Genomic DNA, 17,201 nt, shown 5'->3' on the forward strand with positions numbered 1-17,201 from the left:
AAGTCAAAAACAATTAATAAATTAATGCTACTAATGGTATAGCTAGATATGCCTTTTCAAACACTGCTGGTAGCATCTTTCTGCAAAGCACTTTGACAATTTGTAATAAGAGTCTTAAAATTGTCAACATCCTTGGACTCAGTAGTTTCATTTATAAAATCAACTTTAATGAAATAATCGTAAAAATCATAAGAGTTTATATATACATGGGTGTCCATTACAGCATTGAAAACTGGAGTTAGCCTCAATTTGGAAAGAACTGCTTAAGTAAGTTCCAAATGGTAGAATATTAAATAGCCATTAAAATATTTTTTAAATATTTAATGACATGATATGGATAAATACTATTAGTATAGCATTAAATTTAAAAGTCATAAGAACACCCTTCATGATGTTGTTCCAATTTTATGTACATATATTTGTACAGAAAAAAGACTTTAAAAAGTTCAAATAATTACTTCTAGGGATTGAAATTAAGATTTTAAAGCTTTTAAAAATTTTATAAACTTCACATAGTTGGTATCTATGAATTAACACATTATTGTCATTATTAACTTTTTCTTCAAGTAACTAATGTGATCATTAGACTCAGTCTTACCCAATTTTCAAATCAATTCTGAACAGGATGGAAAGTATATCACAGGCCTCAATCTTAACAATCCAAAGATTGAGCAATTAAACTGCCACTGATTACCTCTAGAATTCCATGCAGCTCTGAAATCAGCTACACAAGACACAACCTTGACAGATTGTGTGTGTGTGCTGCATGCATGTGCACTACTACTTGACTTCAAAGTATTGAGTGCCATTTTAAAATATCATTAATCAGCCCCTTCCTTCATATTAACCCTCACTTATGAATGAGACATACCTCAACTTGGTATACCAACTTAGACATACCTTACTCTTTGGTAACTGTTAATTCCAACAGCAGTTTCCAAACTGATCCTATAACCCTATCTGTAAAAAACCATTTCAGCATACATACAACTCTAATAGCTGTATATTTATTTTTTAAATATAAATGTATTATTGTTAATATGGTATATGCTATAAATTACCTAAATATAATTATATACAGCATGGCATAACTACATTTCTATTATTATTACTACCATTTGTTGATAATGATTACTACTACTGATGATGATTACAATTACTGCTACCACAACTACTTCCTCTTTACTGGTATAAATAGTTTTGGTATTTTCTAGTGTAAATAAATACCTAGTACTTTCAGAAATGTCAATAACATACCTCTGCAGACTTCTGAAGGTTATCATGGCACGGAGCGAGAAGGGATGTCTTCTCCCATCTCTGTGCAACTTCATTGGCTTCTTCTATCTTCTGCTCACAACTTTTTTGAGAATTTAGCAATGTCACTTCATAAAATTCTTGAATATCTGTAAAGAAAATGCAAGGGAAAAATCAAAATGTCATGTACCACCTCAAAAATAGCTTCTGCATGTACGTGTACATGGAAATTTTTTTCTGATTAAAAGAACTACATAAATAAGTATCCAAAGGAAAATAAAATAGAGGAAATCCTTAAAATTGCATTTTTACCTACATGAGAATTCTTACAGCAATTTTATTCATCATTGCAAAAACTGGAAGCAACCAAATGTTCTTCAATTAGTCAATGGATAAACAAACTATACTAAATTCATATAATGGAATACTATTTGGCAGTAAGAAGGGATGCGTTATCAAGCCATGCAAAAAGATGGGTGAATCTTAAATGCATATAGCTAAGTTTAAAAAAGCCGATCATGTAGCTAGGCTATATACTCTATGATTCCATTTATATAATATTTGGAAAAAGCTAAACTAAAGAGACAATAAAATGATCAGTGACTGCTAGAGTTTCTGGGAGAGGGAAGGAGGATTGAATAAGTAAAGCACAGGGTGATGAAAATATTCTGCAATGATTCTGTAATGGGGAACCTAACATGAAGCATTTGTCAAAACCCATAGAATTTTACAGCACAAAGAATAAACCTTAATGAATGCAAATTTTTAAAAAAATCACTTAGGAGGTCGGGGAATCCCAAGATGAAAAGCAGACTATGACAAAAGCAGCTTTTATACATATTAGAAATGAATGAAATAACCTCACTGATGGCAGTAAGAGAAAAAGGTGATGACCTGAAAATGAGTAGGGACTGTAAAAATAAAGACAAAGAAACATCCTACTCTATACTCTAGTTGGTATATTTGTTTCCCATGGAGTATAAGTCAACAATTTTGAAATCACTGTACATATATAACTAGAACTGAATAATTAAGTAACTGAACAATGGATAGTGCGAGCCAGGTTTCTCATTAAATACACTCTTACACATATGCACCAGGAAACAAATCAAAATTATTCATAGCAACACAGACCAAAGGAGCAAAAAATTAGAAACAATCCAATATCCATCAAAAGGAAAATGGATAAATGTGGTACATTATCAAAATGGAATTTATGTAGCAGTGAAAATGAATAAACTACAGCATCATGAAATAACATGAATAAATCCTAGAAACATAATGGTGAGTAAAAAAGGCAAATCTCAATATAAAAATATTTTTGTAAAGTTCAAAAACATGTAAAACTGAATTATATATTTTTAGGCATTCATACAAACATGTTTTAAAAAATTAAACCAAAGCGAAGAAATGCATAAAAAGTTAAAATTACCTCAGTGGAAGGGGTGGGCAAGAAAATGGGATAAAGGGGGAACATACAGGTAGATGCAAATTAATGGTAATATTCTACTTCTAGATATGGAGGCATTCAGAAGTGCTTATTTTATTATTACCCTACATATATTACATATAAATTACATATATTGTTTTATATGTATTAAATATTATATTTTTATATAATGAAGAAAATTTTTGGTTCAAAATATTAAGATTTACTTTAAAAATTTATAAATCCTCAAACTTTATGCACAGCTTCAATTTTATTCTGCCACTAGCCATAAAGTAGCTGTGACTTCATGTTTGGAAAATGTGTAAGAACAGGAGGCAAAAACCATACAGGTATAAATTCACATAAATCATTTCCATATTTTTGAATATAGCAAGGGTTAGTAGGTTATTGACTGGGCTGACAAACGTCAGAGGAACAAGGAATAAAAAACATAAAATCCAAAAAATAATATACATTTACATTATCTGGTCTCAAGTATTAATTAAAAAAAAACTTTCATAAAGATTTCCTCAGCTACATTTTCTCTAAAGAATAATGACTTGTAGAGAAGGGCCCAGATTGAAGGACACTTGTAGCTCACCCTCTCCCATGAATACACTAAGAGTGACATCCATGGATCCACCCATCCACTCAGAACACCTGCTGAACTTTGACAGAACATCGCCTTTTTCAAAAGACAAAATTCACCACAAATCTGGTAGGAGAAAAGGAAAAAAGAAAGATGAAAAAGGCAATTCGTGCAGGACCAGTCCCATGGGGAGGGAGCGGCAAAGGAGGAATAGCACTCCTACACTGGGTCTCCCCCCTCTCCAACGGAGAGGTCAGCAGGATGGAGGGGGAACCTCCAAGGCTTGGATCTATATGGAATAGCCCTTGACTGACAGAACTAAGTTAAATGGGCATAAAGGGTCCTCGCAACCCCCAGCCCTAGACGCGAACCGGCAGAGGTGGGATAGGACAGACTACCCGAGCGGGGTGGAGGACTCGGGCTGACTGTACAGAGGCAACCTCAGGGGGCAGTGTGCTGTGTGGCTGGGAGGGTATACAGATCAGAACAGCCTGGGTCCCCTATAAAATACAAAAAAAAAAAAAACCAACCCCAAAAACAAAGCAACACTGCTGGTGTGCCCTGAGGGGAGGGGCGCCATGGCCTTTATCTCCTCACACCCATGGCACCATTACTGGCCCGTTCTCCGGGGAAGAGAAGCAGGGCTCAGCCACAGCTACCATATTCCTCAGTGCACCGCTCCCAGGTGGAGGTGGTATAGAAACCTGAAACTGTACCCAGGGGCTCCTCAACCCATAGGTGGGACTAAGATTTGCTTACAGCCCCAGGCAGTGGGGAACAATCTGTCCCAGAGCCTCTGTGAACTTGCACCTCTAAGACAAACGAACAAGGAGCAGAGTTCTGGCATACAGCAGGGTGAGGGCTGGTACAGCCATTTTCTGTGAGCCCCCCTACCAAGTATGGACCCAACACGGCATGGCGAGCGACACTGAACCAGAAGCAACCCACCCACCTACCATGCAGGAGCTTGGCGCCAGGACTCAGCGTTGTTAGGGGGAGCGACCCACCCGCCTACTGCACGGAGCTCCAACACGGCCTTGGGAGAGAGCGCAACCCGCCCACCTACCACACACGCACATGGTGAGGGAATGCAGCATTGGGAGGGGGCACGACCTGCCCACCTACCTTGCACAAGGGCAGCACTAGGAAGCAGCATTTGGAGGGGGTGTGACCTGCCCCCCTACCGGCACCGGGAACAGCACAGAGCAGGTGTGTGAGCAGAGGGCTTCTGGAACCAGCGAGTGGAGTTCATGCAGCAGGGTGAGGGCAGGAGCAGCGACAACCACAGAACAAAAAGGAGGCCCTGCTCAACAGCCAGGGCAGGCTCTGGCTGCCACAACACCTGCCACACCCCCAACCAAAGGGATAACACACAAAAGGCACAGAAGGAAGACTCGGCAACCACCCATACTTGAGACCTCTCGACAAAATTATTAAGCGCACACAGTCTCCACAGAAAGACAACCATCTTTTTTTTTCTTTTTCTTTTTTTCTTCTTTAATGTTTAATTTTTTTCATTTTTAATTTGTAATTCCTTTAATTTTTTCTTTCAAATTTCTTTATCAATTTTTTAAGTGTCTCAGTGTAATTTTTATTTCTCTTTGTTTTGTTCTTCTGTTATCAAACACTATTTTCAAATCTTTTTTCTTCCTTTAAATTTTTTAAAAAATTGGTCTAAACTTGATTTTTATTTCTCTTTATTTTTTTCATCTGTTATTGATTATACTCTGTTTTCAAATCTTTTTTCTTCTTTTAATTTTTTTTTTTTTTTTTTTAGTTTTATTTCTGCATCTGCTTTAGATAAATAAATAAACCCCTTCAGGACCACAGTAGATAACTGATACTCCATAATCCACAGTGCCAGAGAGATATAAGTAAAATGAAGGAGAGGAACCACTCCCAATTAAAAGAACAAGAGAAATCTCCTGAAAGAACAACCAATGAAATAGACCTTGATAGTCTACTAGATCATGATTTCAAAAAAGGAGTCATCAAAGTACTGAAGGAACTAAAGGAGACTGTGAACAGAGACAGAGAATATGTCAAAAAGGAAATTGAAACTTTAAAGAGGAGCCAATTAAAATTGGAAAACTCATTTGCTGAAATAAGAGCTGAGAGCTAAAGGCTGTAAAAAGTAGGTTAGATAATGCAGAGGAACAAGTAAGTGACTTAGAAGACAGGACAACAGAAATCACCCAATCAGAAGAGCTGAGAAGAAAACAAATAAAAACCAATGAAAACAATATAAGGGACCATGCCAACCTACACATAATAGGAGTCCCAGAAGGAGAAGAAAGAGCAAAGGGGATTGAAAAGATATTTGAAGAAATCGTGACTGAAAGCTTCCCAAACCTAAAGAAGGAATCAGATATCCAAGTACAGGAAGGACAGAGGGTACCAACAAGAAAAACCCAAACAGACTCACACCAAGACATTATAATCAGAATGGCCAGGGTTAAGGATTAAAAAAAATGATTCTAAAGGCAGCAAGAGAAAAACAAAGAATTAGTTAAAGGGAACCCCCATAAGGCTTTCAGCTAATTTCTCTACACAAACACTGCAGGCAAGAAGGGAGCGGCAAGATATATTCAAAGTCCTGAATGAGAAAAAGATGCAGCCTAGGATACTTTACCCAGTAAGGCTATCCTTTAGAATAGAAGGAGAGATAAGAAACTTCACAGACAAGCAAAAAGTCAAAGAATTTAGCAACACTAAATCTATGCTAAAAGAACTACTGAAAGATCTACTCTAAATAGAAAATAAACAGGATGATACAGAAAGGAGAAAACCATAATTGGAAAGGTGATAACTACAATGAATTACAACAGAATAAACATGAAATTGTAAAAGAGGCCATCTAAATCATTAAGGGTGGCAGAGGGGAACAAGAAAATATAGTTTTGGGTTTTTTTTTTTCCTCTGTTTTCAGTACAATGGGTTTGAGCTTATATTACTGTCAGTTTCAACAAACAGATACAGTAATGGGTTAATATACATAAAAACCAGGGTAACCACAAGCCAAAAGCTTACAACAGAGTCACAAAAAATAAAAAGAAACCAAGATAATACAAAGGAAAATTATCAAACCACAAAAATAAAAAGGAACAAAAAGGAAAATCAAATCAGCTGCAAAACTAAGTTCAAAATGGCAATAAACCCACATCTATCAATAATTACCGTAAATGTCAATGGATTGGATACCACATTAACAAGAGAAAGGACAAAAACCACATGATCATCTCAATAGATGCAGAAAAAGCATTTGATAAAATTTAACACCCATTTATGATAAAAACCCTTACCAAAGTAGGTATAGAGGAAACATATCTCAACATAATTAAAGCTATTTATGACAAACCTACAGCCAGCATAGTACTCAACAGTGAAAAACTGAAAACCTTCCCGCTAAAATCTGGGACAAGATAAGGTGGTCCACTCTCACCACTCCTATTCAACATAGTCTTGGAAGTCCTAGCCACAGCAATCAGGCAAGAAAAAGAAATAAAAGGGATCCAAATTGGAAGAGAAGAGGAAAAATTGTCACTATATGCAGATGACATGATACTACATATAGAAAAGCCTAAAAGCTCTTAACAAAAACTACTAGAACTAATAAAAGAATTCGACAAGGTAGCAGGATACAGGATTAATGTACAGGAATCAGTTGCATTTCTTTACACTACAATGAATCAACAGAAAAAGAAAGTAAAGAAACAATCCCTTTAAAATAGCACCCAAGGTAATAAAATACTTAGGAATAAATCTAACCAAGGAGGTGAAAGACTTATACATGGAGAACTACAAAACATTGATTAAGGAAATTAAAGAAGACTTAAAAAAGGAAAGACACTCCATGCTCCTGGATTGGAAGAATCAATATTGTTAAAATGGTCATACTGCCCAAAGCAATCTACAGATTTAATGCAATCCCTATCAAATTACCCAGGACATTTTTTATGGAACTAGAACAAATCATATTAAAATTTATATGGAATCACCAAAGACCCAGAATTGACAAAGCATTACTGAAGAAAAAGAATGAAGCTGGAGGAATAATCCTCCCAGACTTCAGACAATACTACAGAGCTACAGTAATCAAAATAGCATGGTATTGGTACAAAAACACACATATAGAACAATGGAACAGAACAGAGAGCCCAGAAATGAACCTACAAACTTTTGGTCAATTAATCTTTGACAAAGGCGGCAAGAATATACAATGGAATAAAGACAGTCTCTTCAGCAAATGGTGTTGGGAAAACTGGATAGCTGCATGTAAATCAATGAAGTTAGAATACTCCGTCACATCATACACAAAAATAAACTCAAAATGGCTTAAAGACTTAATTAAACAAGAAAAGACAACAATAAGTCTCCTAGAAGAAAACACAGGCAAAACATTATCTCACATACATCTCAGCAATTTTCTTCCAGAGCAGTCTACCCAAGCAATAGAAATAAAAACAAAAATAAACAAATGGGACCTAATTAAACTTACAAGATTTTGCACAGTAAAGGAAAACATAAGCAAAACAAAACAACCACCTACGAATGAGAGAAAATGTTTGCAAAAGATGAGACTGACAAGGGCTTGATTTCCAGAATATATAAACAGCTCACATGACTTAATAAGAAAAAAACAACCCAATCCAAAAATGGGCAGAAGACCTAAACAATGACCAACTGGCACATGAAAAAAATGTTCAATATCACTAATTATCAGAGACATGCAAATCAAAACTTCAGTGAGGTATCACCTCACACCAGTCAGGATGGCCATCATTCAAAAGTCCACAAATGATAAATGCTGGAGAGGGTGTGGAGAAAAGGGAACCCTCCTACACTGTTGGTGGGAATGCTGCTTGGTGCAGCCATTGTGGAAAACAATATGGAGATTCCTCAAAAGACTAAAAATAGACTTGACATACGACCCACCAATTTCACTCCTGGGCATATATTCAGAGAGAACCTTAATTCAAAAAGATATTTGCACCCCATGTTCATAGCAGCACTATTTACAATAGCCAAGATATGGAGACAACCTAAATGTCCATTGACAGATAACTGGATAAAGAAGTTGTGGTATATTTATACAATGGAATATTACGTAGCCATAAAAATGATAAAATAATGCCATCTGCAGCAACATGGATGTCCCTGGAGAATGTCATTCTAAGTGAAGTAAGCCAGAAAGAGAAAGAAAAATACCACATGATATCATTCATATGTGGAATCTAAAAAACAAAAACAAAAACAAAGCCAAATGAACTTATATATAAAACAGAAATAGACTCACAGACATAGAATATAGACTTGTGGTTGCCAGGGGGAATGGGGTGGGAAGGGATAAACTAGGAGTTCGAGATTTGCAGATACTGGCTTGTATATATAAAATAGATATGCAAATTTATACTATATAGCACTGGGAAATATATTCAATATCTTGTAGTAGCTTACGGTAAAAAAGAATATGAAAATGAATATATGTATATTCATGTATGACTGAATCATTGTGCTGTACACCAGAAACTGTAAACTGACCATACCTCAATAAAAAAATAATAATAATGACTTGTAATGAGAAAAACAATTTTTGCAGATAGTCAAATTTCAAAATTCTTTTTCTCTGTATCAATTATAAGGATGTAAACACTGCTTCATAAGCAGCACTTGCAAGTTGCCAAGTTTTGAAATACTGGTATATAAATTATCCAGAAATACAAGAATATTTATCATATGTATGTTACGGATTCATACCAACAAGCTATACATTGAAACATAATGGATACCAGTAACTTGATCACATTCAGAAAACCCCAATGGACATTATTTTAATTTTAAATTTGAACATCTTAATTAACTTACAATCCCAAACCTGACGAAGTGCTCAGTCTATTTCATTCCTTTGTCTACTTATACTTCCTGCCTAAGCAACTACTAGAGAGGAAGAAGGTAGCCTTAATTACATCAGAGATTACTTAAATTTAAGGATAAGTCCTACAACCAAAGTCAAATTTTCCTTCCATTTAGTCAGCATTATTTTTAATACCTAGCATATATCAGTTTGTCATTTTCCAAGGATCTTTTTTTGGCACCCTCTTGTATCCCCACCATCATAACCACTACCCTCAGTTTCTGTCCATTCCCACTGCCAGAGTTTAGGCCCTCACTGTCTCCTGTTCATACTCTTCCCTAGGCCCAGATACCCTTTCCTACACATAGAAATTCTACTTCTTCAATGCCCAGTTGCAGTACTATGCCTTTATAAAAAGGATATTGCAAGTCAAAGATCTAAATATGAAATGCCATCAGCATAGAAATTATTCTTATTAAAACTGAGCTCAATTGAGTAGGATGGATGAAAGTAACAACATCCAAGCAGCTACCATCAAAAAGAAAAAATGTTTGTGTTGGGGGTTATGGGGGGGGTGGGGGAAGGTGGGCAATGCCACTTCCTTCCTTCCATTCCCACGAAGTGTTACTCAGATCTACTTAATAGTTATTTCTCATTCTACCTTATATTAGAAGTACTCATTCACCCACCTACCCTAAGTTCAACATTTCAATTCAATAAGTAATTTTTAAGTGCCAGGCAAAGCTCATAGGAATGAAGACTATGTCAGAGCCAGCTACATATTCTCTACTGCCCAACATCATTCTTTACACTCGGTAAACACACGATGAATACTTGCTAATTTTATTTTATTTGCATTCCCTCTCTAAGCCTTAAAGAGAAGAAAAATCATTGAATAAAGTCAAATCTTTTCACACAAAGGGCTGCAGAGAACCTGCATATTATTTGGATTACATTTCTATGTGACTTGACTACCTAATTTGATCACAACTTCTAGTATTTTTTATTTTGCACAGTCCTCCCTCAAATCAAAAAGTTTTGCCACCTCTGAGAATATATTCTAAATACATTCCTCAGTCTTGAAGGCATGTAAGTGGCTTTTGGCAGGAAAGAGCTCTGTGCCGAACACCCCTTTTGTCTTGCCACTAACCTTAAACCAGGCACCCCCATGCCTTTCTTTTGATCACTCAATACCTTGCCTAACCTGTTGGTTCTTTCCTAAATCAAAGAAATAGAAATGGAGAATAAGTAATTAACAAATGGCCAGATCTCTTCTCTACCTTTCCCTTCAGTAATCTCCCAAACAAAATGTGTGAACAAGACAGCGCCTGCCTGCACACAGTGGAGATGACAAGGAGACCCGCATGGAAAGCCTGAACACAGTGGACGGGGTGGGAGTAATGACTCTGACCCCTTACCTCAATGATCAACTGAAATTACTCCCCATTTCCCTTTAAAAACTTCCTAGGCTAAGCAAAATCTTCGGAGATGGTCTTTGAGGAAACTAAGTCTACTGTCTTCCCAGATTCTGATTAAAAGCATTCTGATTAAAAGCAATTCTTCTATCAACGTTACCCCTCTTGCTTACTGATTTTAAGAGCGGTCGCCCCATGTTCAGTAACAGGCATACATACCTATTTTGACCTCACAATTATTTTTTTTAAGTCTATCAATTACAGTCAAAGTTACAGGCTAATGTTTCTCAAACCCTAATGTACACAGAAATCTGAATCACCTGGAGATTTTGTTAAAATGCAAATTATGATCAATATCAGGAATGGAACCTGGATGTCTGTGTTTCTAACAAGCTCCCAGATGATGTCAGTGGGTTCTGATCCACCAGCAAAACCGGCCCTAAGAAATAGCATCTCTGGGATTAGAATCTAAAGCTTCACACTGTCATTTCAAAATTGCCTTGCTGAGTTATTACAATCCTCTTCTTCAAAGTGAGAGGTCTGGCGAAATCCTAGTAAGAGAAGCAAATTGGCAAGAGAAGAACTCTGTCTGTTGACTGAAAAATAATAATAATAACTACTTAGTGAATATTATTGACTAGATTCATTCAGATTCAGTTAGCTAGAAACTCAATTAAAAGGAACTCTATTTCAACTCTGCCTTTAGGACATATTAAAACAGAAAAAAAAAGATCAACCTCTAGGTGATATCTGAAACAGTCCAATCTCTCTCTTTTGCTTTTACCTACATTCCATAAAGATGAGATCTGGCCTTTGTAAAGATGATTCTGGCACAGCTGGGTTTTTGATTGTCAAACAGCATGTTCAAGGGAATCCATAGTAAATAGGATTGCCTTTCTAAGCACAACCTTAAAAACTCATATACTCAAAATATTTCATCAAAATCTCTTCCAAGCAGAGACAATCTGACATGACATACTTATTTCAATAATGGTGCTATTTCTTCAAAACACCCTTAGAGATCCTCTTTGAGATATGCCTTCCAGTATCTGAGGAACTTATTTTTAATATCCTTCAGAAGTGGTGAATCTTGTTTCATTTGAAGGAGATTTGATTTTTTTTTTGAAATGCCAAAATTCATTGGACAAACTGTGAATATGGTAAGTGATGAAGAAACGCATTTCTTTTTACATGACGAATTAAATTAAGGATATATGACTCTTAAATCACCAGGTTTTTTTCCTTGTATGACTCACAAATTGCTCTGCAATTATCTGTTTAACCACAGTAAAACAAAAAAGTAACCAGAATGCAGGATGTTTAATGTATAACTTTTTATCTGTTAGCTCAAAAGCTGGAATAACAGTGACTGGGGAAAGACTCTCTTTGCTTCCTCCCATCCCAGCCTTCAAGATGCTAGACATAGTATTGATGGAGACAATTACAGTCACCTCTCCCTTGCCAACCAGAAACCTCTTTGGAGCTTGTTATTGTTGGTTCATTTGTGGGGTTTTTGTGTGTGTGTGTGTGTGATTTGAAGATATGGCTATGACTCACCAAAGCAGCTTAATCCCAAGAATTCACTGAAATCAGCTGAGGATTCTTGCCTTACAGCCTCAATGAAGAGACGGTAATCTTCATAAGATAGGCCTTCCTTTAAAACATACATCTTATGCTTATTTTGCATCCCCTTTTCTATGTAGGATTTTCCATACCACACACCTGATTATGAATTCAGCAAAACAGTGTAACACAGTTGCTCTTGCTATATTTAAAGGTGTTACAAAATGCAGTCTTGGTGTTCCATTAGCCTTTCCTGAACACTTGGTCCTGCTTGTAGAGCCAAATAAATGCTCATACCAATTTCCTTATGCTGCATCCAGATACCATACTTTCTCTTCTGCAAAGTAAAAAATTAGCACTGTCTTGGTCCATTTGTGCCCAAGACAACTAGACAATGAAGCACAATAACAGAATTTCTAATAAAGGCTTTATCAGTGGAGTAAGTGTTCTACCTTAGGCTGGCAGCCAGTTAAGATTTACGGGTATTACCTGGGACTAGAATAATAAATATAAATATGAGGAGTGGATTAAAATTAAATGTGGGTGAAAAAAAATATATAAGTTAAATTTGACAGACAAGAAAAGAGAGTGAAAGCAATGTCAATGAAAAGCATAAATCAAGTATCAAATTAGAGAACAAAAGAGACCAAACTGTAACAGAGCTAAGTGTGAAACCCAAAGTCCAGGGACTTGCCAACTAAAAATTGATTCCTGCCATCTGCCTCTACAGGGACTGAATCACGTTGGCACTTACCATCTACCTCTGCTTGGATTGAATCATAAGCCACTGCAGCCTCTGACCTCCAACACTCCCTGAAAAGAGTTTAGGGTAGAGATCAGGAATGGGCAGTTTGGGGAAAAGTGGCAGAACAGGCCTTCTGACAGTTAGATATTTTCAGGAAAAGATTTTATGAGTCCAAATTCTTACATCTCCTCATATCTAGAAAAGCATTGGAATCATTAATGGTGACATCTGCTCCTCATGACTAACAGCAAACCTCTGCCTAAATGTGTGCTTGACTGTACTCCTCTTCACTAAAATCATATATAATACTGTGTTTCCTCCTGCCACTTCGGAGCAATTCCTTAGAGCTATCTGAATGCTGTCTCCCTGGCTATAGACCTCATTTTGCCCCCTGAAAAACTTAACCCACAACTCTCACATTGTGTGATTTTATTTCAGTTGACAGACTAACAAATGATCAAATCCAATAGATATTGAAAAAGCAAGACCAGAGAATCAGAAAATGCTTACACACAAAAGATTCAAGCAAATTTCCACAATGTTCTGATATGACTGGGCTTCTTCAATGCCTGGTCAAAGCACAAATGGAAGGAAGGAAGGAAGGAGAATGAAAAGAAGGAAGGAAGGTTAAGGAAAAGAATTTTCATTTCAAAATACTTTACTAAAAAAACCCAAATTTCTTCTGTATAGCACAAGGAGCTATATTCAATATCTTGTAATAACCTTTAATGAAAAAGAATATGAAAATGAATATATGTATGTATATGCATGACTGGGACACTGTGCTGTACACCAGAAATTGACACATTGTAACTGACTGTACTTCAATAAAAACAACAACAAAAATACTTTACTAAATTCAACCAGAGGTGTTTGGATAAAAGCTCACTCCAGGGCTGGAGCAGCAAAATTATAAGATAAACCTGGGACTTTCTGTTGCACCAGAAAGGAAGAGCTGAAAAATCATAGGAATATATCAGAATGGTATGAATGCCAGCCTGAAGGGACTCCTACTGACCAAATCTGGAACAATTTGAGTATTAAAATAAATTAATAATACTAATAGATTATAACCTGCTGAATAAAATAGCAGTCTATGAGTTTATCCTGACATAAATAAATAAACAAATGATTGAATGGAGAAGGGAAAGCTCTTTCTTATAGGAGAATTCCAGCTAATAAACACAGAGGAAATGATGGAATTAGAAAATCATCAATGGACCCTGCAACTACTGGATAAAAATTTGATGAGGAACATAATGTTACGTAGTCTCTCCCCACAAATGAGAACAAAGTGGCATGGGGAGCCTCCTGTTATCAACCACCAAAAAGGATATTGTATCATTTCTGCGTTACTCCTTCAGAAAATGAATGCATAAACTGAATTTAATCATTAGGAAACATCAGATGAAACCAAATTGTAGGACAGCTTACAAAATACCTGGCCTGTCTGTAATCTTCAAAAATATCCAGGTCATGAAATTGCAGATTACAAGGGACTATCGTAGATTAAGGAGGTTTAAAGAGGCATGACAATTAAATGTAATGTGTGATCCTGAATAGATCCTGGACTGGGGAAACACAGCTATAAAAGACAATTGCTGAAACTGAACATGGAGTATGAATCAGATAATAGTATTATATCAATATTAAATTTCCTGATTTTGATAACTATTTATGTAAGGGAATATTCTTGTTTTTAAGAAATATACATTGAAGTATTTAGTGATAAAGGAGCCTGATGTCTCCAAGTCACACACAAAATGGTTCATTAAAAATATGCACATGTATGTGTATGTGTGTATATAAATATAGAAAGAAAGAGAGAACTACATGCAGAGAGAATGACAAAACCGAGTAGGGCAAAGTGTAAACAACTGGTGAATCTGGGTAAACACACAGGAGCTCTCTGTACTACTCCTGCAGCTCCTCCGTAGGTATGAAACTACACCAAGATATAAAGTTTTTAAAAAATGGGAAGGTGATTAGGAGATATTAGGGATAAGTATGGCATTGAGCAATATCTAGGAACATTTTAAGAGGAAAAAGATTCAATTCTATAGCCTCGGTTTCTTCACCTAAAAATTTACATACATAAGTACTTCAAACAGTTGAACAGCTCCATAGAACATAATAAATGCTAACTATTATTCTTTTGATTAACACATCATGTTTGAATAATGCCATGTACACAGGAGGTCCCATTAAATGCTGGAGACCTGAACACAGAATATGCCTAGCTAGGTGTCATTTCTTCGAGAACAGTTAAGAGTGCAGATACTTGGAGCAATAAAGTAAAATTAACCCCTGAAAAAATGGAAAAACTGTAATTTATGAATAAAAAAATAGCTAATTGAAACAGAAATTTTAATAGACGTGCAATAAGATGTGTATGAAGCAACATAAAGTAATTTTTTTGCTCAAAAAAGGTTCTTAAAAAAAAATCCTAAAACAATCTTTAATTCAAAGTATCTTTTTGATAAATAAGTGGGATACTTCAAGTTGCTCAAAAAGCAGGCATTAAATAAACTCAAGATATTGTTAATGCAAATCAGCTACCTTTTACCATCACTTAAACTCCCAAATCACCACCAGGTGTGTCTTATCCTATGTCTAGGAGATAATTAAACTTCAATTTCACATCAATCATCTAAGATACTGGAATGTTACACATCCTTTTCATCTCACAAAGATTGTCCTTGTAAACTCTATAAATCTCAGAAAGGTAAATAACTATAAATAATCTTGTATGATCTTAGTTTTAAACTCACATATCTTCCAGTCCATGATTAGGTACTGATACCACTCACTGAGGGAGGAAAGAAAGAAAGAAATTGGCATTTGTTGTTTACCCACCATGTGTTTGGCAGCCACACTTTAAAACATAATTTATTGCATTCGGTCCTTGCAATCATATTATAAGGCATTATTATTATACCTATTTGAGAGATGGTAAAACTGAGACTTACTCAAGGTCACAGGGCTGTACAGCAGCAAGACTAGGATTGGAATCCATGTTTGACACAAAAGCCTACATTCTTTTTGCTACAACATGCTTGGTAATATGCCTAATAGAATTTCAGGGGTTAAATGAATGGTATCAATGCTAAAACAAGCATATCTCATTGTGAATGCATGACTAGAATATCATTTAGGAAATTCCTCAGATCACCAGATGGAAGGAAAATCAAACCAAAGGAACTCTTTCAAAAACTTTCCAAGGCCTGTTACCAAGAATATTTTAATCTCAACTGCACAGTGCTTAGCAGAAGCTATTTAGTTTCTCTCTCCATCAGCAAAAACTCAAACAGAATGAGAGTTTGAGCTCCAGGGACCATATCTTCCTAGCTGGTGAATGCCAAGGGGAGGCAAAGATGCTTCTGGATAGAGGTAGCTACAGACTGTCAGCACAGTTAAGCTTGGAGACAATGTTAAATTTTAAATGTTAAAAAGAGGTTACTACAAATGGCATAATTGGCATCAACAACTCAAGTTTGCTTTGTACATGCCATGAATATAGGTTATTCAATAAATATTAGTTATGCAATAATATTGTAACAATTTTTTCCTATGGAGTTGGAGATGACTTTAACAGAAAATAAGAAGCAGAAAAGAAAAAAATGCCAAGATAGGTATGAAATAAAAAACCAGACTGTGGGGGAAACCTTACTGTCAGGCATATAAGTATAGATTTATTTAATATTCTGTTCAATGATGATTTTATATAACTTTATAATCAATCCAATTAACCAACTCAGATGAGGCCAAAACAGTATTCAGTCTAGAGAGAGAAGTTATACATAGAGATATGTGTTAAGTAGGAAAATAAAATTCTGTCTCTGATATGTAAAAAGTCAGTGTCCCTCTCATCTCCTCAAACCTGGCACAGAGGGATTCTCAATTCAACTTGCCAAAATATTCTTTCTTTTTTAGTTTTCACTGTGTTCTTTAGTTTTTTCTTATTTTGGACATATAGTTCTGAATCATAACACAAGACTACATAGACCTTTATTCATGAATAATCAAACCTTAGTCCTTTCTATGTGTAGTATGAGATGGTTTCTTTCGCAAATTTAAACACCTAATGTCAACTACCACTTGAGAAAAGTGTCACGTTCCACTGCTCCAAAAGGACTGACTTAAATGGCAGTCTATAATCACTTCATTTGGAATTAGTCCAAGAAGTGACAGCTGATGGCTAATCTCAAAAAGAACACTGCTCTTCAGCACCAGTGTAACAATTTATCTGAAAGATCAATTTTAGACTAAAAATTATTGAAAATATACTTCTATAAAATTTATAATTTTATTATGCTTATGGTATAGTTTCCACTACATATAATTACATTACT

General features: G+C 35.8%; 1 protein-coding gene across 6 annotated transcripts in view; it reads right to left on the reverse strand.

Annotated features, from left to right (window-relative positions):
• The window catches only part of DLG2 (discs large MAGUK scaffold protein 2), a 1,729,700-nt gene that overhangs the window by 1,500,264 nt on the left and 212,235 nt on the right, over positions 1-17,201 (reverse strand). For all 6 annotated transcript variants that reach the window (XM_031460460.2, XM_031460461.2, XM_031460455.2 and 3 more), the window contains one exon: positions 1,258-1,403. In XM_031460460.2, the coding sequence (XP_031316320.1) occupies positions 1,258-1,403 (146 nt within the window). The remainder of the gene's footprint in view (positions 1-1,257; positions 1,404-17,201) is intronic.

This window comes from Camelus dromedarius, chromosome 12, assembly GCF_036321535.1.
Source record: "Camelus dromedarius isolate mCamDro1 chromosome 12, mCamDro1.pat, whole genome shotgun sequence".
NCBI lineage: Eukaryota > Metazoa > Chordata > Mammalia > Artiodactyla > Camelidae > Camelus > Camelus dromedarius.